The 21,871-nt window shown below is 48.8% G+C and overlaps 2 protein-coding genes across 9 annotated transcripts in view; both read right to left on the reverse strand.

Annotated features, from left to right (window-relative positions):
- The window catches only part of LOC123356632, a 1,710,063-nt gene that overhangs the window by 494,605 nt on the left and 1,193,587 nt on the right, over positions 1-21,871 (reverse strand).
- Positions 309-20,275, reverse strand: LOC123356682 (erythroid membrane-associated protein-like). Of its 8 annotated transcripts, XM_045000084.1 has the most exons (13): positions 19,643-20,275; positions 17,678-17,785; positions 14,628-14,660; positions 13,992-14,024; positions 13,849-13,881; positions 12,345-12,433; positions 10,717-10,737; positions 9,608-9,628; positions 7,582-7,587; positions 7,261-7,287; positions 3,709-3,729; positions 3,593-3,625; positions 309-1,265 (listed from the first exon to the last, which is right to left on the reverse strand). In XM_045000084.1, the coding sequence occupies exons 6-13, from the start codon at positions 12,385-12,387 to the stop codon at positions 700-702; spliced, it is 738 nt and encodes a 245-aa protein (XP_044856019.1). In that variant the 5' UTR covers positions 12,388-12,433; positions 13,849-13,881; positions 13,992-14,024; positions 14,628-14,660; positions 17,678-17,785; positions 19,643-20,275; the 3' UTR covers positions 309-699. The 8 variants fall into 8 exon arrangements, with proteins under 8 accessions (XP_044856019.1, XP_044856020.1, XP_044856016.1 ...); XM_045000085.1 differs by lacking the exon at positions 14,628-14,660; XM_045000081.1 differs by lacking the exon at positions 12,345-12,433.

Here is a 21,871-nt window from a genome sequence, read left to right on the forward strand (position 1 = left end):
CCACAAGTCCTCCTGTTCTTTTTGCGGATACAGACTAACACGGCTGCTACTCTGAAACCTGTCTTCCAACAGTGGCCAATGCCCGGTGCCCCAGAGGGAATGAACAGAACAGGTAACCATCAACTGATCCATCCCCTGTCACCCATTCCCAGCTTCTGGCAAATAGAGGCTAGGGACACCATCCCTGCCCAGCCTGGCAAATAGCCCCTAAGGGACCTGTCCTCCATGCACTTATCTAGTTCTTTTTTAACCCTTTTATAATCTTGGCCTTCACAACATCCTCTGGCGAGGAGTTCCACAAATTGACTGTGCGTTGTATGAAGAAATACTGCCTTTGGTTTGTTTTAAACCTGCTGCCTCTTCATTTGATTTGGTGACCCCTAGTTCTTGTGTTAGAAGAAGTAGTAAACACCACTTCTGTATCTACTTTCTCTACACCAGTCATGATTTTATAGACCTCTCTCATCTCCCCCACCCTGTACATCTTGTAAACTGGGCTTTTCCCTCCCTGCTGCTGCAGCCTCCTCCCCACTCTTGGGCACAGCACCCACACACCCCTCTGCCCCTGCAGCCAGCTCCCCCATCTAGGGCTGCTTGGTTGCCAATATTCCTGATGCTGGGAACTGAGAGGGGAGGGATGGCAGGAGAAACGCCTGGGGGCTGGTCAGTGCTGGGAGGGGACAGTCTCTGCTGCGGGTTTCACTGTCCGGGACAGAGACTCTCTCCAGCCTGAGCTGGGACTGGGCAGATTATCAGGGGACACATATTTGTGCCCCCTTTATTGTTTTCAGGGTTGAAATAAGGGCAGAGAACCCCAGAGAAGGTGTCAGTGAAAGTGAAGAGATGGGACTTGTCAGTCACATTGTAAAAGGAGACCTCGCCCGCCTCATAGTCCAGGAAAATCCCCACTCGTCTGGGCCTGACGCTCACGGACAGCAAGGTCGGGGGGGAGGCATTGGCCTCGCATTGCCCAGCATGCTGCCATATTGTCCAGTATCCATTCTTCAGTAGAAATAGAATATGCCCCTTCCTGCGCCCATCTTCCCTACAGACCCCCAGAGTCCAGAGATTCTTTTCTCCAACCTCCACCTCCCAGTAACGTCTCCTGCCCGTGAATCCCTCAGCGCCCAGGACAACCGCCATAGTATCAAATCTCTCCGGATTGTCAGGCAGATCCTGGCGCTCGTCTCGGTGTGTCACACGTTTCCGATCCTCAGCCAGGACGAGGTAGGGATTTGCTGTGCTGGGATCCAGAGTCACATCCACTGGGGAGAGAGTCACAGAGTCACTGCCGGGGCCAGAGGCTGGCCAGACTAGGGGGGCACAATCTAAAGGGGAGGACATGTGACCACCCCATGTGTCTTCTCCCCTGTGCCCGGCCCGGGGCTGCCCCGCTCCTCCTGCCCCATGTTACCTGTGGGAGCAGGGGGAGAGCTCTGTCCTTTTCCCACTGCACCTGTGCCCCAGGGCCTGGGCGGGGAGTGGGACAGAGCCTTTCTGATGTGGCCGAAGCCAGCTGCTCCTGGTCGCTGCCTCTGTGCAGCTGAGCCAGCCTGGCTGGGGTGACAGCTCCTGCTCCCTGCCTGGGCCCACCTGCGGGGGATGGGGGCTGAGCTGAGGGGACTCTGGCTCACTCAGCACCTGGTCCCACATCCATCCTCCTGCTCCCCACTGCCAGGGCTGGGGCCAGGCACAGTGGGAGAAGGGAACTCCCCCTTCTCCCTGCAGCAGGCCAATCTGGGCAGGGGCCCCCCCACATGTAGCCTCGAGAAGTGGCACTTACACCCTGGCAGCTGGAGCTCCATGCACTGAGTGGGGTACGAGGACATCCCAGCGGCTGTGTGAGCCCCGCACGGTGCTGCTGACATGGCTCAGCCCTGACCCCTGCTGGAACCTCTCTCCCGGCGGCCCATGCAGGTCTTGATCTCCCTGTGGTTGCCATTAATGTGAGTTATGATGTGAGCTCCTGTCCACTAAGAACTGGCCTCGGGCTGGGCTGAGATTGATGACAGGGAAGTGAAAGCTCCCATCACTGCCCCCTGCCAAACCAGCCCATCCAGCTTCCCCCCGCAATGCGGTAACAGCAATACTCACACTTGGCAACACCCTGAGCGCCCCCAGCGGGCAGGGCGAGGGCCTGTCCAAGGACCAATGGGCACAATCTTCAGGAAAAACAACAAGGAGTTCGGTGGCACCTTAAAGACCAACAGATTTATTATGGCATCAACTTCCGTGGGTAAAAAATCCCATTTCTTCAGCTGCACGGAGTACGAAGAAGTGGATTTTTCCCCCACAAAAGCTTATGCCCTAATAAATCGGTTGGTCTTTAAGGTGCCATTGAACTCCTCGTTGTTTTTGTGGATACAGACTGACACGGCTGCCCCTCTGAATCTTCAGCAAGGGAGACTGAGGCTGGAGATTAGGAAACATTTTCTCACTCTCAGGGCGGTGAAGCTCTGGACCGGCTCCAAGGGAGCCTGTGGGATCCCTGGCACTGGCGGTTTGTAAGAACAGGTTGGACAAACCCCTGTCAGGGATGGTCTAGGCCCTGCCCCAGTGCAGGGAGCTGGATTAGGTGACCTCACAAAGTCCCTTCCAACCCTGCATTGCTATGAGTCTAGGTTACAGCTGTTCTGGTGCTGGGTCCAGGGCCCTGGCGGTTCTAAGCACGGTGTGTGGCACACGATGGAGTTAACAATCTTAGTGATCACAGCAGCTGGTAGCTCAGCGTCCCTGCCAGGGCCTGTAACCGGCTCAGCTGGGTGTTACTGGCTTGTATGGACAGGAGCTAGGGTTGCCACCTGTCCAGGTTTTCACAGGATCAGCCCATTGTTCAGGTCGCTGTCCTGCGAAATCTGAGTCTGTGCAGGATGTTAAAAGTCCTGGGTTTGTCAGTGGCTGTAGTGGGGGAAGCTGTGGGGTGGCAGTGACTGCTCAAAGGGAGCGCTAGCTTCAGAGTGTCTTGGGACCAGCAAGCGGGAGATGAGGAGCTCAGAGCTGGTAGGGCCCAGTCACCACGGTGGAAGTACCAACCGTGACGTTTAACTGCCGGATGGTAACGGGGTGGATCTGGTGCCAGGCCCTGCTTTGTGAGGCTGGTGCCCAGGGCAGTGACAGGAACAGAAGCCTGAGAGGGCTGGTCTCCTCTCCCAGGGTGGGATGGGACATAGTGCCTGGGCTGAGGAGACAGGGGGTGTATGTGGAGCAGGCAGATGTCCCATTTTTTACACCTCAGAGGGGGCAACCACAACAGGACCCCAACACTGTTTGTGTAACTGACCTGAGTGCCCCCCTCCCTCGAAGCTGTGTGCGGCAGGATACCCCAGAGTACATGGAGCCATGGCCAGTGGTGCTGCAATGTGTGTGCATGTCCCTTGGGGTCTCTAATCCCTGCTGGAGCTGCCCAGACTCTCCCAGCCTTCACCAGTACATACATATGGTCAGGCAGCATGCTGGGTGAAAATACACCCAGACAGCTGTTCGTAGCCTATCGAATGTCATAGGAAAATGCTCTGTGTAGGGAAAGGAGCCAGGAGCTCCCACGGGGAGGTGGATCTCCCCATGGATAAAATATCAGCGACTTGTACAGTACCTGCGTAGAGCTGTGCGCTTCTCCACCCTGTAACTAAACACAGACAGAGGGGTGAGAACGCCCGTGAACACGAAACAATGTCACACAAGGGTGATAATGGGGGGAATGGAACTTACCGATCTCAGCCTGGAGTTTGGCTAAAAACAAAACACAGAGAAACGAGTCAGGATCACATCATGTTGCAGAAGGAAAGCGAGTCAAAAAGACTTTAAAGCAGAGAAGTTAAAATCCTTAGACTCAGCCAGGAGGCTACATCAGCAACCAGAGCCTGGCAGCTCCTGGGCAACAAAGGAATCAGCAAGGGGAGAAACACAGTAACCCCATCCTGCCACCTGGCCAGGTGCAAGAGGTTGTGAGAGCCAAAGAGGGATCCTTCACCAAATGGAAAATATTAAAATTTTAACCCTGTGAAGTCAGTAAAAGGAGAAAAGTGCATCGGGTGAAGAGTATGATGGGACTGAATAGGCCAAAGTTTAACTAGAAGAGTAAATGGCCAGAGATATAAAACAAATACCAGGGATTTATTTCAGCCTATCAGAATCAGGAAGCCTGTGAGAGAATCAGTGGGTCCCCTGGATCAGCAGGGATAAAGGGAGCGGAGAAATTCAGGAGGGTGAGGACAATGGTGAGAGAATAACCAATTTCTTTATATTGATTATCACCATAGAGGGTGTTCGGGAGAGACATACTGTGGTAGAACACACCCCTGTACTCACACTCTATGCACTATTGTAATAATCTTTGTACAAAGTATGCCTTGAAAGGTATCGTTTGAAAACTCATCATTTGCTGATCAGTACTTCCCTGGGAAAATATGTGTGACACATTTGTATGTGATGTTTGAAGATTCCCCTGTACAGTGTTATTAACCCAAGTTCCAAGCCCCACAGCTGAGGCCAAACAGAAATTGGCAAACAGGTCTGGCCTAAACAAAGGAGTGTGTGCTCTGCTTAATTTGCATTAATCAAGCAGAAAGGGAAAACAAATGAACAAAAATACTAGCAGGAAATATCCTCCTACATAGATTCTGTGTCTCAGCTGGAAATGTTTTTTCAAGGTGTGTGTGTTATGGGGGAAGAACTGAAACTATAAAAAGGAGGGAAACCACCCCAAGGCCCCCTGTTTTCTCTGTCCCTGCACGTCAGATTCACTGCACCTGAAGAGAAAAAGGAAGCCCTCATTGGACTCTGGGGAAGGGGACCTGACCTGAAAGTTTGGTCAGTAACCTGCGGAGCATGTGATAAGAATCTGCTTGAATTTAATATAGTTTGTTAAGTTAAACTTCAGTAAACATCTTAACTTTATTTTTCTTGTAACCATTTCTGACTGTTATGCCTCATCACCTATACTCACTTAAAATCTTTCTCTTTGCAGTTAATACATTTGTTTTACTGTTTTATCTAAACCAGTGTGTTGAAATAGAAATATATGAATAATTATGTGAGATAATAACATGGCATATTATTCCCTTAAAAGAATAACATCTTAAAATATTTTGTACTGTCCAGGAGAGGGCTGGGCAGTGCAGGACACACATTTCTGGGGGGAGATCTTCGACTGGGGGTATGCTCAGGCCACCCTGCAGTATAACCAAGGCAGAGGTTGCAGAGAAGGTTGAAAGATTTCTTCACCATATAGCCACCGAATCAACAAGAGGTGATGCTATTTTAGATTTAGTATTGGTGAGTGGTGAGGATCTCATAGAAGAACTGGTTGGAGAGGAGAGCCTTGATCTGAGCGATCATGAGCTAACTCAGTTTAAACTAAATGGAATGATAAACAAAAATATGGCTGCAACCAGGATCCTTGATTTTTAAAAAAAAAAGAGGGAATTAGTTAGAGAAGTGGACTGGACTAAAGAACTCAAGGATCTGAATATGGAGGAAGCTTGGAATTACTTTAAGCCAAAGTTGCAGAAGCAATCAGAAGCTTGCGTCCCACGCAAGGGGAAACACATTTTTAGGGAAGGGTTGCAGACCAAACTGGATGAGTAAGCATATGAAACAGGCATTAAGAGAAAGCGGAAAGCCTACAAGGAATGGAAGATGGGATTGATCAGCAAGGAAAACTCCCTCTTGGAGGTCAGAAAGTGTAGGGAAAAAGTGAGTATTGCTAAAAGCCAAGCAGCGCTGGACCTTATGAAGGGAATTAAAACCAATAAGTAAAAGGTTTTATAGCCACATAAATAAGAAGAAAACAAGAAAAGAAGAAGTGGGACCATTAAACACTGAAGATGGGGTGGAGATTAAAGATAATCTAGGCATGGCCCAACACCTAAATGAATACTTTCCTTCAGTTTTTTATAAGGGTAACGAGGAGCTTAGGGGTAGTGGCAGGGTGGCTAATGGGAATGAGGATATGGAAATAGAAATGACCACATCCAAGGTGAAAGTCAAACTCAAACAGCTCAATGAGATCAAATTGGGGGCCAGATAATCTCCATCCAAGAATATTAAAGGAACTGGCACGTGAAATCACAAGCATAATAGCAAGGTTTTTAATGAATCTGTAAACTCCAGGGTTGTACCCTATGATTGGAGAATTGCTAATATCGTTTCTATTTTTAAGAAAGGGGAAAAAACTGATCCAGTTTGACCTCAATTGTATGCAAGGTCTTGGAACAAATGTTGATGGAGAAAGTAGTTAAGGACATAGAAGTAAATGGTAATTGGGATAAAATACAACATGGGTTTACAAAAGATAGCTCGTGCCAGAGCAACCTGATCTCCTTCTCTGAGAAGGTAACTGATTTTTTAGACAAAGGAGATGTAGTAGATCTAACCTACCTGGGCTTCAGTAAGGCATTTGATACATTTCTACATGGGAAATTGTTAATTAAATTGGAGAAGCTGGAGACAAATATGACAACTGAAAGGTGGTTAAGGAACTATTTAAATGGGAGATGACAACAGGTCATACTGACAGGTGAATTGTCAGGCTGGAGGGAGTTACTAGTGTAGTTCCTCAAAGATCAGTCTTGGGACCAATCTTATTTAACATTTTCATTAAAGACCTTAGCACACTCCCACTTTTTGTGCCAATACAATTTTCAGATGACACAATGTCAGGAGGTATTGCCAATATGGAGGACTGGAATATCATACAAGATCTGAACAACCCTGAAAACAGGAGTAATAGAAATGGGATGAAATTTAACAGTGCAAAGTGCAGGGTCATGCACTTCGGGACTAACAACACTAACTTTTGGTATAAGGTGAGGAAGTTTAAGTTGAAAGTGACAGAAGAGCAGAAAGACCTGGGTATATTGGTTGATCACAGGATGTCTATGAGCTACCAATGTGATCTGGCCATGAAAAATCCTCATGCAATCCTAGGAGTTATTTCTAGTAGAGATAGGGCAGAAATGGTTACTCTCCCTGTGCAGTACCGCAAGGAATCATTACAGCTATTCACACAGGTTATTGCGCCCGCGTCCTGGCCCCCGGGAGAGCACCCGCCGAAATGTCACCGAATTTCAGCGGCATTTCGGCGGGGATGCCTCTCGATGACGCCACTTGCCGTCGACACCTGGAGGGTGTAGCTCAATAGTCAAGCTCCTCGCACTTTCACACTGACTTTGACATTTTATCCCTATAAGGTGACCAGACCAGGAGACAATACCCCTTGGGAAACAGGGCTGAGCATCACTTAGTATCAGCTTTGCTTACCTGTGAATCTTTGGGTTATGTCACGTGCTGAAACAGAAATGGGAGTTTACACAAAAATTACAGACTCAAGACAAAAATTGGGGGAGGGATAGCTCAGTGGTTTGAGCATTGGCCTGCTAAACCCAGGGTTGAGAGTTCAATCCTTGAGGGGGCCACTTAGGGATCTGGGGCAAAAATTGGTCCTGCTAGTGAAGGCAGGGGGCTGGACTTAATGACCTTTTCAAGGTCCCTTCCAGTTCTAGGAGATTAGTATATCTCCAATTATCTTATCTTAAAAATTGCTAAAAAAATTAAGCTACACAAACTAAAACCAGAGCTTACTTTGTTCTGCCGGAGGGGTCCATGGGAATGAAAAGGGAGAAAAAGGAATAAAACAACAATTAACGATTAGTAGAGATGATCAGTGATAAAACTACCCCATTCTAAACCCAAATTACATTGGCTTCCATGTGAATTCTGCCTGAGTAAGGACATCAGGATTGGGCCTCTAATTATTAATTACAGCTTCTGCTTTATTGCATTCAATCTTGCATAACCTCCATCCTAGAAATCAATGGGACTGCACCTGTGAGGATCACTCATGTGAGTCAAGGTGGCAGAATTGGGTCTTTAGTGAAAAAGGGGCCAGGTTCCCTCCCCTGCTCTGGTCATTTCATGCAAGGATGGTGCAGACTGGCTGAATGGGCCCTAACAGGACATCAGAGAATTCCTCCAGCATAGGGACTGCTCAGCTGGGGAAAAGCAGCATAGCCCACCCCTGTGCCAACTGCCCCCACCATGCCAGCGTGGTGTAGGGGCATGTCAGGAGTCATAGGGTTTAGACAGAGGGGCAGAACTGGATCACACAGCCAATGCTTGGGGACCACAGACAGCTGGAGTAAACAGGGGCTGCAGTGATTGATGCTGGGGCATCTTGAGACTTCAGGAGCCATAACCAACTCCCTACTGCCCCCCTCCCCAGCACAATACTCCAAGCAGATCTTGGCACAGGAGAGATTCTGGCCTCCAGTTCAAAGACCTCTTCTCTTGTGTTTCCATCATCTGGTCATGCAGGGATGATCCCAGGCATGCTGAGCCTGCTCCTGGCCTCAGTGAGAGCAGAGGGTGCTCAGCTCTGCGCAGGATTAGGCACATGTTCCTTCTCCTACAAGTGCTCTGTGGAAGCCAGCAGGGGTCAGGGGCCCAGTCCTGCCCCAAGCAAGGCAATGGGTGCAGGAGTGTGGCTGTGGCGAGCTTGGAGGCTTGGGCCTTTTTTGTCAGAGATAATTATTGTTAAGATCGGCCGTCTTGGGTCAGCCAAAGGTCCACCTAGCCCAGTGTCCTGTCTTCCCATAGCGGTCAAAGCCAGGTGCCCCAGAGGGAATGAACAGAACAGAGAATCACCAAGTGACCCATCCCCTGTCGCCCATTCCCAGCTTCTGGCAAACAGAGGCTAGAGACACCTTCCCTGCCCAGCCTGGCTAATAGCCATCGGTGGACCTGTCCTCCATGAAATTCTCTAGTTCTTTTTTGAACCGTGTTAATGTCTTGGCCTTCACAACATCCTCTGGCAAGGGGTTCCACAGGTTGACTGTGTGTTGTGTTAAGAAATACTTCCTTTGGTTTGTTTTAAATCTGCTGCCTCTTCATTTCACAGGGTGACCCCTAGTTCTTGTGTTATGAGAAGAGATAAATAGCATTTACTTTCTCTATACCATTTATATGTCTCTATCACATCCCCCCACTTAGTTATCTGTTTTCCAAGATGAACATTCCATGTTTTTTTTCATCTCTCCTCATACAGAAGCTGTTCCATACCCTTTATTCATTTGTTGCCCTTTTCTGAACCTTTTCCATTTCTAATATATCTTTTTTTGAAATAGGATGACCAGAGCTATCTATAGTTGGGTTTATGTTTTCCAATGTGCATCACTTTACATTTATCAACATTGAATTTCATCTGTCATTTTGTTGCCCAGTCTCAGTTTTGTGAGATCCCTTTTTAACACGGTCAGCTTTGTACTTAACTCTCGAGTAGTTTTGTATCCTCTGCAAATTTTGCCACCTCACTATTTACCTCTGCTTACTATTACAAGATCTCTCTGAAGACAGAAAGTGAAGTTTGTTTTTTTCCCAAGGGTTAATGTGAAAAATAAAACTTAATATTCATATTTCAGTGCCATAAATTTTCTGTTTATTATTTCTATCTAAAAATCTCTACTGTATGTTATCAGTCCTAGGCCTGGATTTCCCCTTGTCTTGTGTGTCACTGTAACAAGTACCACACATCAGTTTAATTTATACACAGCATTTTCAGTGTTCACTTTCCAAGATTAAGCTTGATGAAACCAAGTAAAACCGCACTTACCTGCCATTGCCTCATGTTCCACTGGAAAGTAAGACAATGTGAATTAATCCTGAGTCACAAAAGTTAATGTCCAATAGTCAAGATACAAGTAATATCCCCCTCACTGGTGTTATGACTGTTTTTGAGAGGTTTTTTTTTCCCTTAAGATGCTAAGCAGAGCACAGCACAGGGGCTGGCTGCTTGTGGGGAAAGTGACCCAACTTCTCTTGTCCCTGTTGTTACATGTAATATTTTACACACATCAGATACTGTACAGAGAAATCTGGACCAGAGATCAGGGCTTCCTGGCTCCATGAGATAGCTCTATATCCCGCCCCCCCCTCCTTCCTGTGACAGGTGGGCAGGGGGTTACAGGTCCCCCATCACTTGCCACTAGGGGTTTCTCACGTCATTTGAAGCAGCTGGCAGTGCAGGTCAGAGACAGAATCCCAGGGTAGGTGGGCCCTGATCTGATTTGCACTGGCCACTTCTGTATTCTTAAGAACACATGTTTTTAGGGCTTAGTTCAGCAAAGAAATTAAGCAGATTCTTAAGTACTTTGCTTAATTGGGACATTTAGTGAATATACATTTAAGGGACAGATAACTATCCCTGAATAAAAACTGTTTGCTTGAAGTTAAGGGTTTTTTGAAAATTACCTATAAATTGTTATATATGGCAAATAAAGTTTTAACAAGTAAAAAGGTGTTTTTCAAACAGGAATTTGCCAGGCGTCCAGAATTCTGAGACAGCTTTTAAAATCTCAGCCTCATTGTCTGAAAGGCTGGAAATTCATAAAGCCATTCCCAGCACCAGCCTTCTCCCAGCCACTGTCAGTAAAATTTTCAAAACCACCTAAGTGACTGAGGCATCCAAGTTCTGCTGAAAGTCATTGGGACTTTGGCTCCTAAAGCACTGCACACTTTTGAAAGTATTTACACTCTGGACATATTGAGTAAGGGGCAAAGATGGAGAACGTCTTTGCACAGAGAACAAACCAATCTCAATTTCAGTTCATAGTGAGATCCCTTAATAGCTGCCTGGAAGATCCAAGAAATTCATTGCAAAGTTTGAGATTTTTCCATCTCCTCCCCATCCCTCCCCCTTAAAATGTAATGAAGAAATGTTACCTTTCTCTGAAAGGTGTTTTTCTAGAAATAAATAACAAGAGAGACATAAAGTGACTTAGTTGACTTAAGTGATGGCAAACTTACAGCAGTATTTTTTTCCCTACGGATCATTGTACGCACAGACACTCGCTTTCTATCTGTTCCCCTTGTCTATATTATACTGAGGCCATAGGGCTGGATCCACAAGGGGTCTTAGGTATTGTGATGCTGAGCATCACAGAGTCTAACTTTTAGTTGTCCAGAAAAATCATAGGGAAAACAATGAGATTCACAGAGCCTGAGTTAGGGGCCTTGGCTTGTGACAGAGACATGCCCAAGCAAGCGTATTACAAGCTCATCAAAGAGAGGGTCATTTGTGGTCTCTGACAAAAGCAAAGACCTAGCTGATTCTCATCGTTATTGTGAGATGTTACAAAACTATTTTTCCCTTGTACAGACATGTAGAATATTATGTTCCCCAAAACTACTGAAGGTAAAACAGCTCACCTGAGGCTGGGTGAGTCTCAGAACTCACTCATTTAGCAGTGAGGACACTGACATCCAGGGCCGGTGCAAGGATATTTTGCGCCCTTGGCGAAACTTCCACCTTGCGCCCCCCTTGCGGCAGCTCCCCCACTCCGCCCTGAGGCGCCCCACTTGTGGCAGCTCCCCACCCTCTGCCCTGAGGCACTGCCCCCGCCCCAGCTCACCCCTGCTCCGTGCACGAGCACCCTGAGCATGCCATGGCCGCTTCACTTCTCCCACCTCCCAGGCCTGCGGTGCCAATCAGCTTAGGCACCACAAGCCTGGGAGGCGGGAGAAGTGAAGCGGCCACGCCATGCTCGGGGAGGAGGTGGGACAGGGGTTAGCTGGGGCGGAGAGTTCCCTTGTGTGCTTCCCCCCCCCCTTACTTGCTGCAGGCGGCCCTCCCTGCGCTCCCCTGCCCCAGCTCCTTCCGCCTAAATGCCGGTGGCGACCAACGGGCCGAAGATCCGGCCACCATGGCCGCTGCCGAAGAAAATGGCGCCCCCCAAATGCCGGTGCCCTAGGCGACCGCTTAGGTTGCCTAAATGGTTGCACCAGCCCTGCTGACATCCCTGGACCCAGGCCATCCCTATGTTTACACCCTGGGGCAGATGCGGGCATGAGCATTTACAAAGACAAACGGACCCCAAGAGAAGACTCTGACTGGGGACCATCAGAGTTGAGCTGAAGTTAATGAAACACCCTGAGTATGAAAAGACAATAGTTTAGGATTGTATAAGAGGAGAAGAAAGCGCACAAGATATTCCCCATTATGGAAGAGAGACTCTGCTAGCAGGAGTGTCTCATGAAAGGTGGATCCAGACTCTTTGGATTGGATAAGTGCTGTTTGGATCGACCACTGAGTGAAACATACCTTGTTGGACAGGAAAGTACTTTAAGACGTACAGGGTATAAGAGTGCATTTTATATTTTGCTTTTACCTGTCACCTTATGTTTGAAAATCATAAGAGGGGGAAGGATAGCTCAGGGGTTTGCACATTGGCCTGCTAAATCCACAACTGTGAGTTCAATCCATAAGAGGGCCATTTAGGGATCTGGGGCAAAAAATCTGTTAGGGACAGTACTTGGTCCTGCTGGGAAGGCAGGGGAATAAACTCACTGACCTTTCAACATCCTTCCAGTTTTATGAGAGAGGTATATCTCCATATTATAATCCTTTTGCTTGCTTTTATTTGAATCTTTATCTCAAGATCTGTAAAATAAACGTGTTTGGTTTTACTTTAAGTGCCTTGTGTTAACAAGTGTTGAACTGAGGTGAAGCCAGTTAACTGGGGTGCCCTGCTTCCACGGAGGCAGTGGACTGGTGCATTGCAGGTGTCCAGAAGACAAGGGACTGGGCAATTCAGTGTATCAAATTGGGGTGTGTAAGTTGCTAGTCTGCAGAGAGAGAGAGAGAGGGAGGGTGGGGCTTGCGGAGCCCAGAGCGGAGTGCCGGTGTTGCCAGAAGCTGTGGGAGCGTTTCCTCTGGTGGGCACAGACAAGGCTCCCACTGTAAGCAGGTGGTCATCATTGACCCCAGACACCTTGGGTAACCCCAAAGGTGTGTCAAGGCTCCCTATACACTGAATGGCAAGAGATGGCCCATTCGAATGGGATCCACAAAAGCCAGCACACAAGGTAGGCAGCTGCCAAAGACAGCCAAGGGGAGATGCCAATAACGGGGGCATTTGCCTTTCTCAGGGGTTTGGTGCCTTGGGCTGGAGGGAGAAGCCCTCACTGCTGGTGACCCAAAGCTGGGAACCCCTCTCCTGCAGTCAGGTGGCTTAGGTGCCTACGTTGTTCCATGCAAGACAGTATGGCACATGCCTTTAGGCTTGTCTATACTTCCAGCTAAGCGCTGATTTAGTGGGTCTGGTGATGACCTGCGAAATCAATGGCAGAGTGCTTTCCCGTCTATACTCCACCTCCGTGAGATGCAGAAGGTAAGTCAGCGGGGAGAGTATCTCCCGTCGACATAGCCTGGTGTAGACACCGCTGTAAGTTAACTGAAGTTACGTCAACTTCAGTTACAATAACTTACGTAACTGAAGTACCGTAACTTAGGTCGACTTCCCGCTGCTCAGTACTAAAGGTGTAACTCCACACAAAATGGTCAGGGGGAGAGAGGATTATAGTGATTCCCATTTAATAGTTAATTAAGTTTAACAACTTCAGCAAAAGGGATAGAGGGAGCCCCGTGTCAGAATATCCCACTGCCTAGTGGCTAAGGCACTCATCCGAGAGGTGGCAGATCCCTGTCCAAATCCCTTCCCATCAGGCAGAGGTGGGACTTGACCCAAAGTCTCCCACAACCCTGGTGGGTCCCCTAACTGTTGGGTTAAAGATTATAAGGAAGGTCCTCCTCTACTCCCACCACTACCATATCAGGCCCCATAGGTGAGAGAGACACTCCTCCACCCATCTTCCCCTGGTTTGTGGATCATGCTGAGATTCAGGTGGGAGGTAGGTGCTCAGATGCCTAGACTGAGACAGCAGCATGCATGCCCAGAGACAGAAACTTAGACAACAGGAGAACTTTTAGAGCTCGGGTTTATGCCCTGAGTGAGTTTAGATGCCTACAGGATTAGGCGTCAGCCAAGTGGGGTTTTGTGGATCACAGACACTGACCTTTCTGTTTCGCCAGTTCAGATTGCAGTCTCTCTAGGGGGAGGAAAGGGGGATATGTGAGATTTCACCCTGCCGTATTTATGATGGTGACTCTCCGCCCCCCCCCCCTCGCCCCAGCTAATCTAAGTGGCCCAGACACTCACCATTCTCACGCTCCATTTCAGTTAGCAGAATCCCTAGAGGGATAAAAGGGCAGAGGTGATATTTAAGTTCTACGGCCAGAAGGGACCATTGTGATCATCTGCTCTGACCTCCTGCATAACACAGGCCAGAGAACGTCCCCAAAATAATTCTGACGGCCGCTCTTACAGAAAAAACATCCAATCTTGATTTATAAACTACCAATTATGGAAAATCCACCCCAAACAACCCTTGGTAAATTGTTCCAGTACTTAGGGCAGGTCTATACTCACCGCGCGGGTCGATGCGGAGAGTTCGACTTCTCGGAGTTCGAACTATCGCGTCTGATCTAGACGCGATAGTTCGAACTCCGGAAGCGCTGTGGTCGACTCCGGAACTCCACCACTGCAAACGGCGGTGGCGGAGTCGACCTGGGAGCCGCGGAGTTCGGTCCCGCGGCGTCTGGACGGGTGAGTAGCCCGAACTAAGGTACTTCGACTTCAGCTACGGTATTCGCGTAGCTGAAGTCGCGTACCTTTGTTCGCCCCTCCCACCCCCCCCGGTAGTGTAGACCAGGCCTCAGTTAATACAGGTGAGATTTCGCCCTGCTCTGTCTGAGATGACCCTACTCAGGTAAGGTTGTGGGTCCAGACACTTACCCTTCTGATTCTTCATATGAGTTTGCAGGGTCTCTAGGGGGAGGTGGGAGGAAAAAGGTGAGATTTCACCTTGTTGTGTTTATGGTGCAGTTCCTGCTATTCATGTAATTTATGCTAGTGAGGCAGGCAGTCAAACAGGACCCACAGACAGATCTGTCTTGATGTTCCTTCACTCAGCATCCCTACTGCCCGGGCCCCACTGACTAGCATGTCTAGGGATTGCTCTGCGTGTCTCCCCGAGGGGCCATCCTCACTGCCCAGACCCCGTCACACTCCTGTCAGATCTGGCTGCTGTGGGAGTGGGGTAGAGAAGGTCTCTGTCCCCTCTGTGCCCATCCCCTGAACGGCCACAGCTCCCCCCACCTCCTGACTGTGGGGCCGGGGACAGGAAGTGAGCAAAGGTAATGGGGCATTGACCTGGGCTAGATAAGGGATGGGATCTGGTTGGCTCCATCCAAGCCCAGCTCCTGGCCTTGTGGCTGGCGCCTGCCCCCTGGTCCTAGTGATACCTGGGAAACAGCTCCCCGTAGGGCTGGGGCAGATGGTGGGTGCCTAGCTCAGAAAGGGGTGGAGGTGCCTTTGTCTAGCTGAGCCAATAAGTTACATGCAAATGAGCATCAGCCCCTAAGATCAGCTCTTTCCCACTCGAAGTTCACCCATTTTGGGCTGTCAGCCCCAGGATCCAAACACAGCTGGAAATGAGAGAACCATGTCAGGTGAGACACTTCCCTGTTAGCAGCTTCCCCCCTCCTCCATCTCTATTGGGTGAGGCATTCAGAGGGGACCAGTGTTGTTACTGGAGGCTCCTCGACTAAGCCCCACCCTTCAGCTCAGTCCACCACAAGAATTCTTGCAAAGCTGCAGAAACACTCCAGGAACTAGAGAGACAGCCTGGAATTCTGTTCTCTAACCCTAAGGCAATTATATGTCTACGGCTCCCTGGAGAGAAAAAAATCAGCTTGTTCCACGCTGTGTTCCAGTCATTTACCAGACTAGCAGGGTGGGATGAATGAGAAGAGAAGCTGAGAACAGAAAAAAAAAATGACCAGGTATGAAATTTCTCATTCTGCTGCACAGCTTCTCTCCCCATTCATCACTAATGGGAAGTACGCAATCACAGAAGGTGGGGCTGAGGGAGTATAAAACACAAATGTAATATTATTGCAGTAGAATAACTTGCAGAAATGGAATCTCCCCCCACCCCCCAGCAAAGGCTGTTTCATTTAAGGAATTATGTGGGAACCAATACAGTAACACCTTCCTATCAAAGGCAGGGGCGGCTCCAGGCCCCAGCATGCCTAGCGCGTGCTCGGGGCGGCACGCCGTGGGGGGCGCTCTGCCGGTCGCCGGGAGGGTGGCAGGCGGCTCCGGTGGACCTCCCGCAGGCATCCCTGTGGAGGGTCTGCTGGTCCCGCGGCTTCAGTGGAGCATCCGCAGGCATGCCTGCGGGAGGTCCACCGGAGCCACGGGACCAGTGGACCCTCCGCAGGCACATCTGCAGAGGTCCACTGGAGCAGCGGAACCGGCGACCAGCAGAGCACCCCCCACAGCGTGCCGCCGTGCTTGGGGCAGCGAAATTGCTAGAGCCGCCCCTGATCAAAGGATGCTTCTGCAGAAGAACAGAAACCTGCTTTGCAAATCTTCCTCAGATGATGCTCAGTCGCTTCTTGTAATACCTCTAGAGACCTTGTAGAGGGAGCTTTGATTCCTTCTGCGAATGGGTTCCCAGATGCCAAAAGGTGCAAACTTTTAAACATCTTGCTGCAGGAACTTTGAGGCTGCAAGGTCCTGGGATTTTGGATGGCATGCAATGAACTATGACTAATGGCTAAAATGAAGTGACGGGGAAACTGTTTCAAGGAACAATGGGAGAAAAACTTTGCCTGGGCAGAAAGAGTTTTCGTCACGAAAACAGGAGTGTGGCTCTTGTACGGCTGGAGGCACTAACTCCAAAAGCTGTCTGTCTGAGGTAATGGCAGCTAGAAAAGCTAGCCACAGGCTTGTCTCATCTGGCCAGTATGAGGAATCCTAACACCTGATGATACTCAGCTGGGGAGTCCAATATGCCTGCCTACACATCCCCCAATGAGGCTGTTACCCACTTTTCTGTGGTGCTAGGACCCCTATAATCACCCTGGAAGAACACTAGTGTAGCTGAGATTACTAGAACATTGTGGTCTTTCGTATTTGTAATGTGGCAGCATCCCGAGATGAGGCCCCATTGTACTGGGCACATCACAAAGAGACAGAACATGCCGCAGAGAGCATTCTCTTCCCCCCGCCCCCATTTCTGAAATGTGACACAATGAGATCAGTGAGTGAAATTCTCTAGTTGAGTTCTGTCTGGAGACTCCCTGCAGACGTGCACCTCTCCTCCGATGCCCATGCTGTTACCTGTAGGTCATCCAAGTCCATCTGAAGATGGACTTCCTGCTTCAAGGTGCAATGGAGATTCCTTGAATGTCTATCAAGTCCAAAGGACCTTCTGAGCCAATGGAGGACTAGGAGAAAGACTTCAGCTTTTTCTTTACCCTACTGCCATTGCCTACAAGAGAATCTTTGCTCTCTGGTTATTCTGGAGTTCTTGCACCTTCCTTTTGAAGCAGCTGATGCTTGCCACAGTCAGAGACAGGACCCTGGCTTGGATAGACCCCTGGTCTGATTCCATATGGTCATGCCATTGTTTCTGGCCAGACACCACTGACAGGGCTAATGACGTGAACTAAATGCATGTGCACGCTGAGACTTTGGCCATGTGGAATCAGACCAGAGTGGCTTCAGCATGCTGCTTGTACTTACCTTTCCGCTAGGGCCATACAAAGGTGTTCCAGGAACGCTGCCTAATTTTGCATTGGACCCAGTGTGTGGTTCCATGTCATCAGAAAGAAGTCCTGGAGACACATTTTCAGAAATCCCACTTGGGATGACACTGATGCATGCACCAGCAATCCTCGCAGCTGGAGATAATTGGCTGTGGATGATGACTGCCCAGGAATGGCTGATGCAAATCTTTCCCTAGCGCACTGCAGTCTCCCTTCTTGTTCCTTTACCTTTTGCTCTGCGTTGTGTCCAGATGCAGTAGATGGCCAGGGCAATCACAAGAGCCAGGATCACTACCAGAGCCACCACCCAGGGAGAGACCCGTGGAAAAAAGAGATCTGCAGGAGAAATACTGATTTAGGAACAAACACATGTAGAATGAAGACAGGACATTGAGAAAATGGTGACACTGTGACTGGTTAAAAGAATCTCACAGCGAAACACAACGTGAAATGTGGCTTCTTTGAGTTTTATTATTAAGCCAATGAAATTCCGAGTGCTAATCTGGTTACCAAACATGGTTAATTAATAAGAATGGGGATATTAGTGGTAGGCACGGGGCATGGCAGAGCTCCACTACACCCATCTGCCACTGGTGTAACTTAGAGCAGCCCCTAGGCTTCTCTACCGGATGTCAGGGCTGCAACCAGTGCAGACTGGCCCTCGAGATCAGAATGCTGTAACCAGTTACTGATGCTCCACATTCTCCTGTGCTCAGGGAAGCTCAACCACGCAGGGATTTTAATAACAACAAAGCCTGAGTCTGAGGGCGGGTTTACATTGCAGTGTAGACATACAGTGTGTTCCTTGCTCACTGGGGGCAGGGGTTTCCTACAGAATCTAGAATCACTAGGGGGTGATTAATACAATATTCCGCAACAGTGGCTATGTAAATTCCCCAGTCCTTGAAGCTTGACCTGGGGTATAGGAGGAGGGACGGGTTTTATCTGTTTCCAGGAAGTTGCGGGGACAAAGTGAGACTTTTGGAATAAAAGGCAGTTAAAACAGACTCAGGGGTCAGGGCTTTCTTCCTGGGTGAGCAAAAGGACAGCACCTTCTTTACACTGGTGCTGGAGCCTGAGCAGACCTGCTGGGGGAATCACAGTGAGGTGCAGAGGGGACTGCAAGTCAAAGCCCCCAGGCTGGAAGGAGAGAGAGGCAGGTATCTGCCTACGAGAGATGACAGCTGGGAGCTGGAAACCTTAACTGGATGCCCTCAAGGAAGACCAGGAAGGGAGTCAAAGGTGACTCTGTGAAACTGATGCACTGGGCATGCCACAGGGAAATGTTACAGCCCTTTGAGATGGAAGATGAATAGTGCTTTACAAATGCAAAATTATTATTACAGTGACAAAATATTGGTTCTATAATAATTGTTATTAGCTAGGAAATAGTACAAAAAGCCTGAACTGTTTTTCTAAAATGTTAAGCTGGATTTAGGTAACATTTTGTATTTACACGTTATAGGCTTGATTGTTTATGCCTAGCAAATCTCCCCGTCAATTTCATTGTACAATGAATGCAGGATCAGGCTCATGAAATGAGTCAAAAAATGCCGTATGTGCACAGAGGAGGTCCAGGTTATGCTGCCTGTGGAGTTCTGCATTTCCTGACTTTTGTGCAATTCAATACAAGTTACAGTTTGAGCCCTCCTTTCTAACCCCTTACGGCAATGGGAGTTTTGCCAGGGTTTGAACTGCAGCAGGGGATCCATAGTGCAGCCATTCCACTGTTGTGATCTTTCCAGGTGCAGTCTAAGCAGCAATGCTGAGATCCTGACCGGGGCCCTTTTTCACTGTTCAGGAAAAATGACTTCAGTGGCTAGATTTTGTCAAAAATACTCAACAACCAGCAACTCCCATTGGGAACACAGGAGAATTCCCTCTGCAGCCCCACTGAGAAGAAAGGAGATTGCTGGTTGCTCAGCTTTTCTGGCTAAACACCCTCAGCTACTATTGAAGTCAAGGGTTTGTCTACACTAGAGTTTTTTACCTGGAGTAAACTGTCAGTTAACCCGAGGTAGCTTTTACAGGTCAGTCCGGATAGCCCACAGACGTTATATAGAACTATTTTGAGTCACCAGGTATATCCAGAGAGAGTTGAGGATGCTCAAGACCTCACTACTAGGAGACACTCTAGTAAGTGCTCCCCACTAACATCTGCAGTGTCTCAGTCTGTCCATGTGCGGCACTGACCTGCTATGTAAATTGCTGACTCTCTCTCCTGGTTGACACGCGGGTTCCTAACACAGCAGGACACTTTCTGGTTGGACTCTTCTGTTATAACAATGGCAATCTCTGTTTGAAACAGGCCACCGGCTGCTTGGGATGTTTTCAGAGGCTGATGGTAAGAACTGCCCCTGAAGATCTCTCCACTGAGCCTCGGGCTGTGGGTACCATCTGGATGAACGACACACCACCTTGATCCCTCCGTCCTGATGTCCCTCCACAGAGATGTCAGGGCCAGAGCCCAAGCCTAGAGGGGAATGCAATGAACTGATGTTAAATCTACAATATTGTGTTATGAGCCAAATGTTTCATGACAGTATCTTCAAGAACACCCCTTTGGGAAGGGGGGGAGGCATGGATTCTTGTAAACTAGGAATTTCTGGGACACCTGGAAGATGTGAACAGCACTGACCGAGGTAAGGAGGAGATGATGTAGGACGGGGTGGCCAACCTGTGGCTCCAGAGCCCCGTGTGGCTCTTCAGAAGTTAATATGCGGCTCCCTGTATAGGCACCGACACCGGGGCTGGAGTTCCAGGCGCCAACTTTCCAATGTGCCGGGGGTGCTCACTGCTCAGCCCTGGCTCTGCCACAGGCCCTGCCTCCACTCCACCCCTCCCTTGAGCCTGCCATGCCCTCACTCCTCCCCCTCCCTCCCAGAACCTCCTGCACGCCATGAAACAGCTGATCGGGAGGTGTGTGTGGGGGGGTGCTGATTAGTGTGGCTTCCCATGGGTGGGAGGCGCTGGGAGCAGGGGGTCGGAGCTGATTGGGGGCTGCTGACATATTACTGTGATTCTTTGGCAATGTACATTGGTAAACTCTGGCTCCTTCTCAGGCTCAGGTTGGGCACCCCATATGTGTGGTATTGTTCTATCCACTCTCAAGGCCTGATCCAGAGCGTAACGCCTCACATTAACAATCTGGGCTTTGGATTAGGCCTGGAAGAGCTCTGTAGTGTCAGACTAGATTGGATATAGAGACCATTTCTTTTTGTTTTAATGTGATCGATGCTCTGCATTCTCAATCCATCTTGTGTTAATGAGAGTATTTGAGTCTCAGGGCGAGTCTACTCACAGGCTGGTACCAGCAAAACGAAACCAACTTCAACTCACATCTTTGGTTCTTTCGGTGCAAGTCAGTGTGTAACGCTCTTATTTTGTGTCTCATTTTTATTTCATTTAAATCAGTTGTGAAATGGGACACTGTTAATCTGAAACGACACACACGTAGACTCGCACTGACATCACAAAGGCGTGGATTCAAATTGATGGGCCGAGTTTGTGAATGCTGTTGGAGAAGAACTCAGTTCTCACTCTCTGGTTGGGTGCAGCAAAGTCAGATACTTTATTTCTCGAGCAATTGCATAGAGGGAGGGAGTGCGCTAGGATGCAGGGTTTCCCCCTCCTAGGCAGGTCTCTCCACAGGTAAACAGTTCCAGCATTTATACCTTTTGTTACAGACAATAAGAAGCACCAGCTGCATTTTGTTTATACATAGGTCATCCTGATAACATATTTTTCTCACTTATTTTGACTCTAATCTTATTTACACAAGGTCACAACAACTTCTCACACAGTTCCTTCCCACTCGCCTTACACAATCCTCGCTTCTAAAAATCTCGCGTTATTAGGGTCACAGTTAGCCTGACTCTTGCTAACAGAGACTGTCATGCATTAAGATCCCCTACAAATCCCTGTCAGTTCTTGTTCTACTTCCACAATGCCTTACACTCAACTCAGGGCTTAGCTACACTTACGGTTTGCAGCGCTGGTCATCCAGCTGTGTAGGAGCAGCGCTGGTGTGTGGCCACACTCACAGCTACCAGCGCTGGTGTGTGGCCACATTTGCAACATTTGCAGCGCTGTTGGGAGTGCTGCATTATGGGCAGCTATCCCAGCATTCAAGTGGCAACAACGTGCTTTTCAAAAGAGGGGGGTGGAGGGTGGTGTACTGTGACAGGGAGCGGGGAAGAGAGAGAGAGTGGATTTTTGGAGCCAACACTTTAGCTTCCTGGATTGAAAAATCACAAAATGTTCGCGAACCCTTGGTCTTAATTGCAAACAGCCTGCCTCCAACGCTGTTTCTCTGTCAAGCAAACATTCACTCCCTGCCTCTCATTTGATCGTTCACAGCCAGGTACAGATAGCTCCTGTTTGCTGTGATCAGTGTTTGTTTTTTAGATAAGCAGTTCAACG

The sequence above is a fragment of the Mauremys mutica genome, chromosome 26 (genome assembly GCF_020497125.1).
Source record: "Mauremys mutica isolate MM-2020 ecotype Southern chromosome 26, ASM2049712v1, whole genome shotgun sequence".
Lineage (NCBI taxonomy): Eukaryota > Metazoa > Chordata > Testudines > Geoemydidae > Mauremys > Mauremys mutica.

What these genes read in the sequence shown, in the direction of transcription:
- LOC123356682 (XM_045000081.1), bottom strand. An exon ending in TGAAATGGAGCGTGAGAATG is followed by an intron (nt 13,882 to 13,991) that starts GTGAGTGTCTGG and finishes TCCTCCCCCTAG; the next exon opens with AGAGACTGCAATCTGAACTG. An exon ending in TGAACTGGCGAAACAGAAAG is followed by an intron (nt 10,738 to 13,848) that starts GTCAGTGTCTGT and finishes ATTTATTTCTAG; the next exon opens with AAAAACACCTTTCAGAGAAA.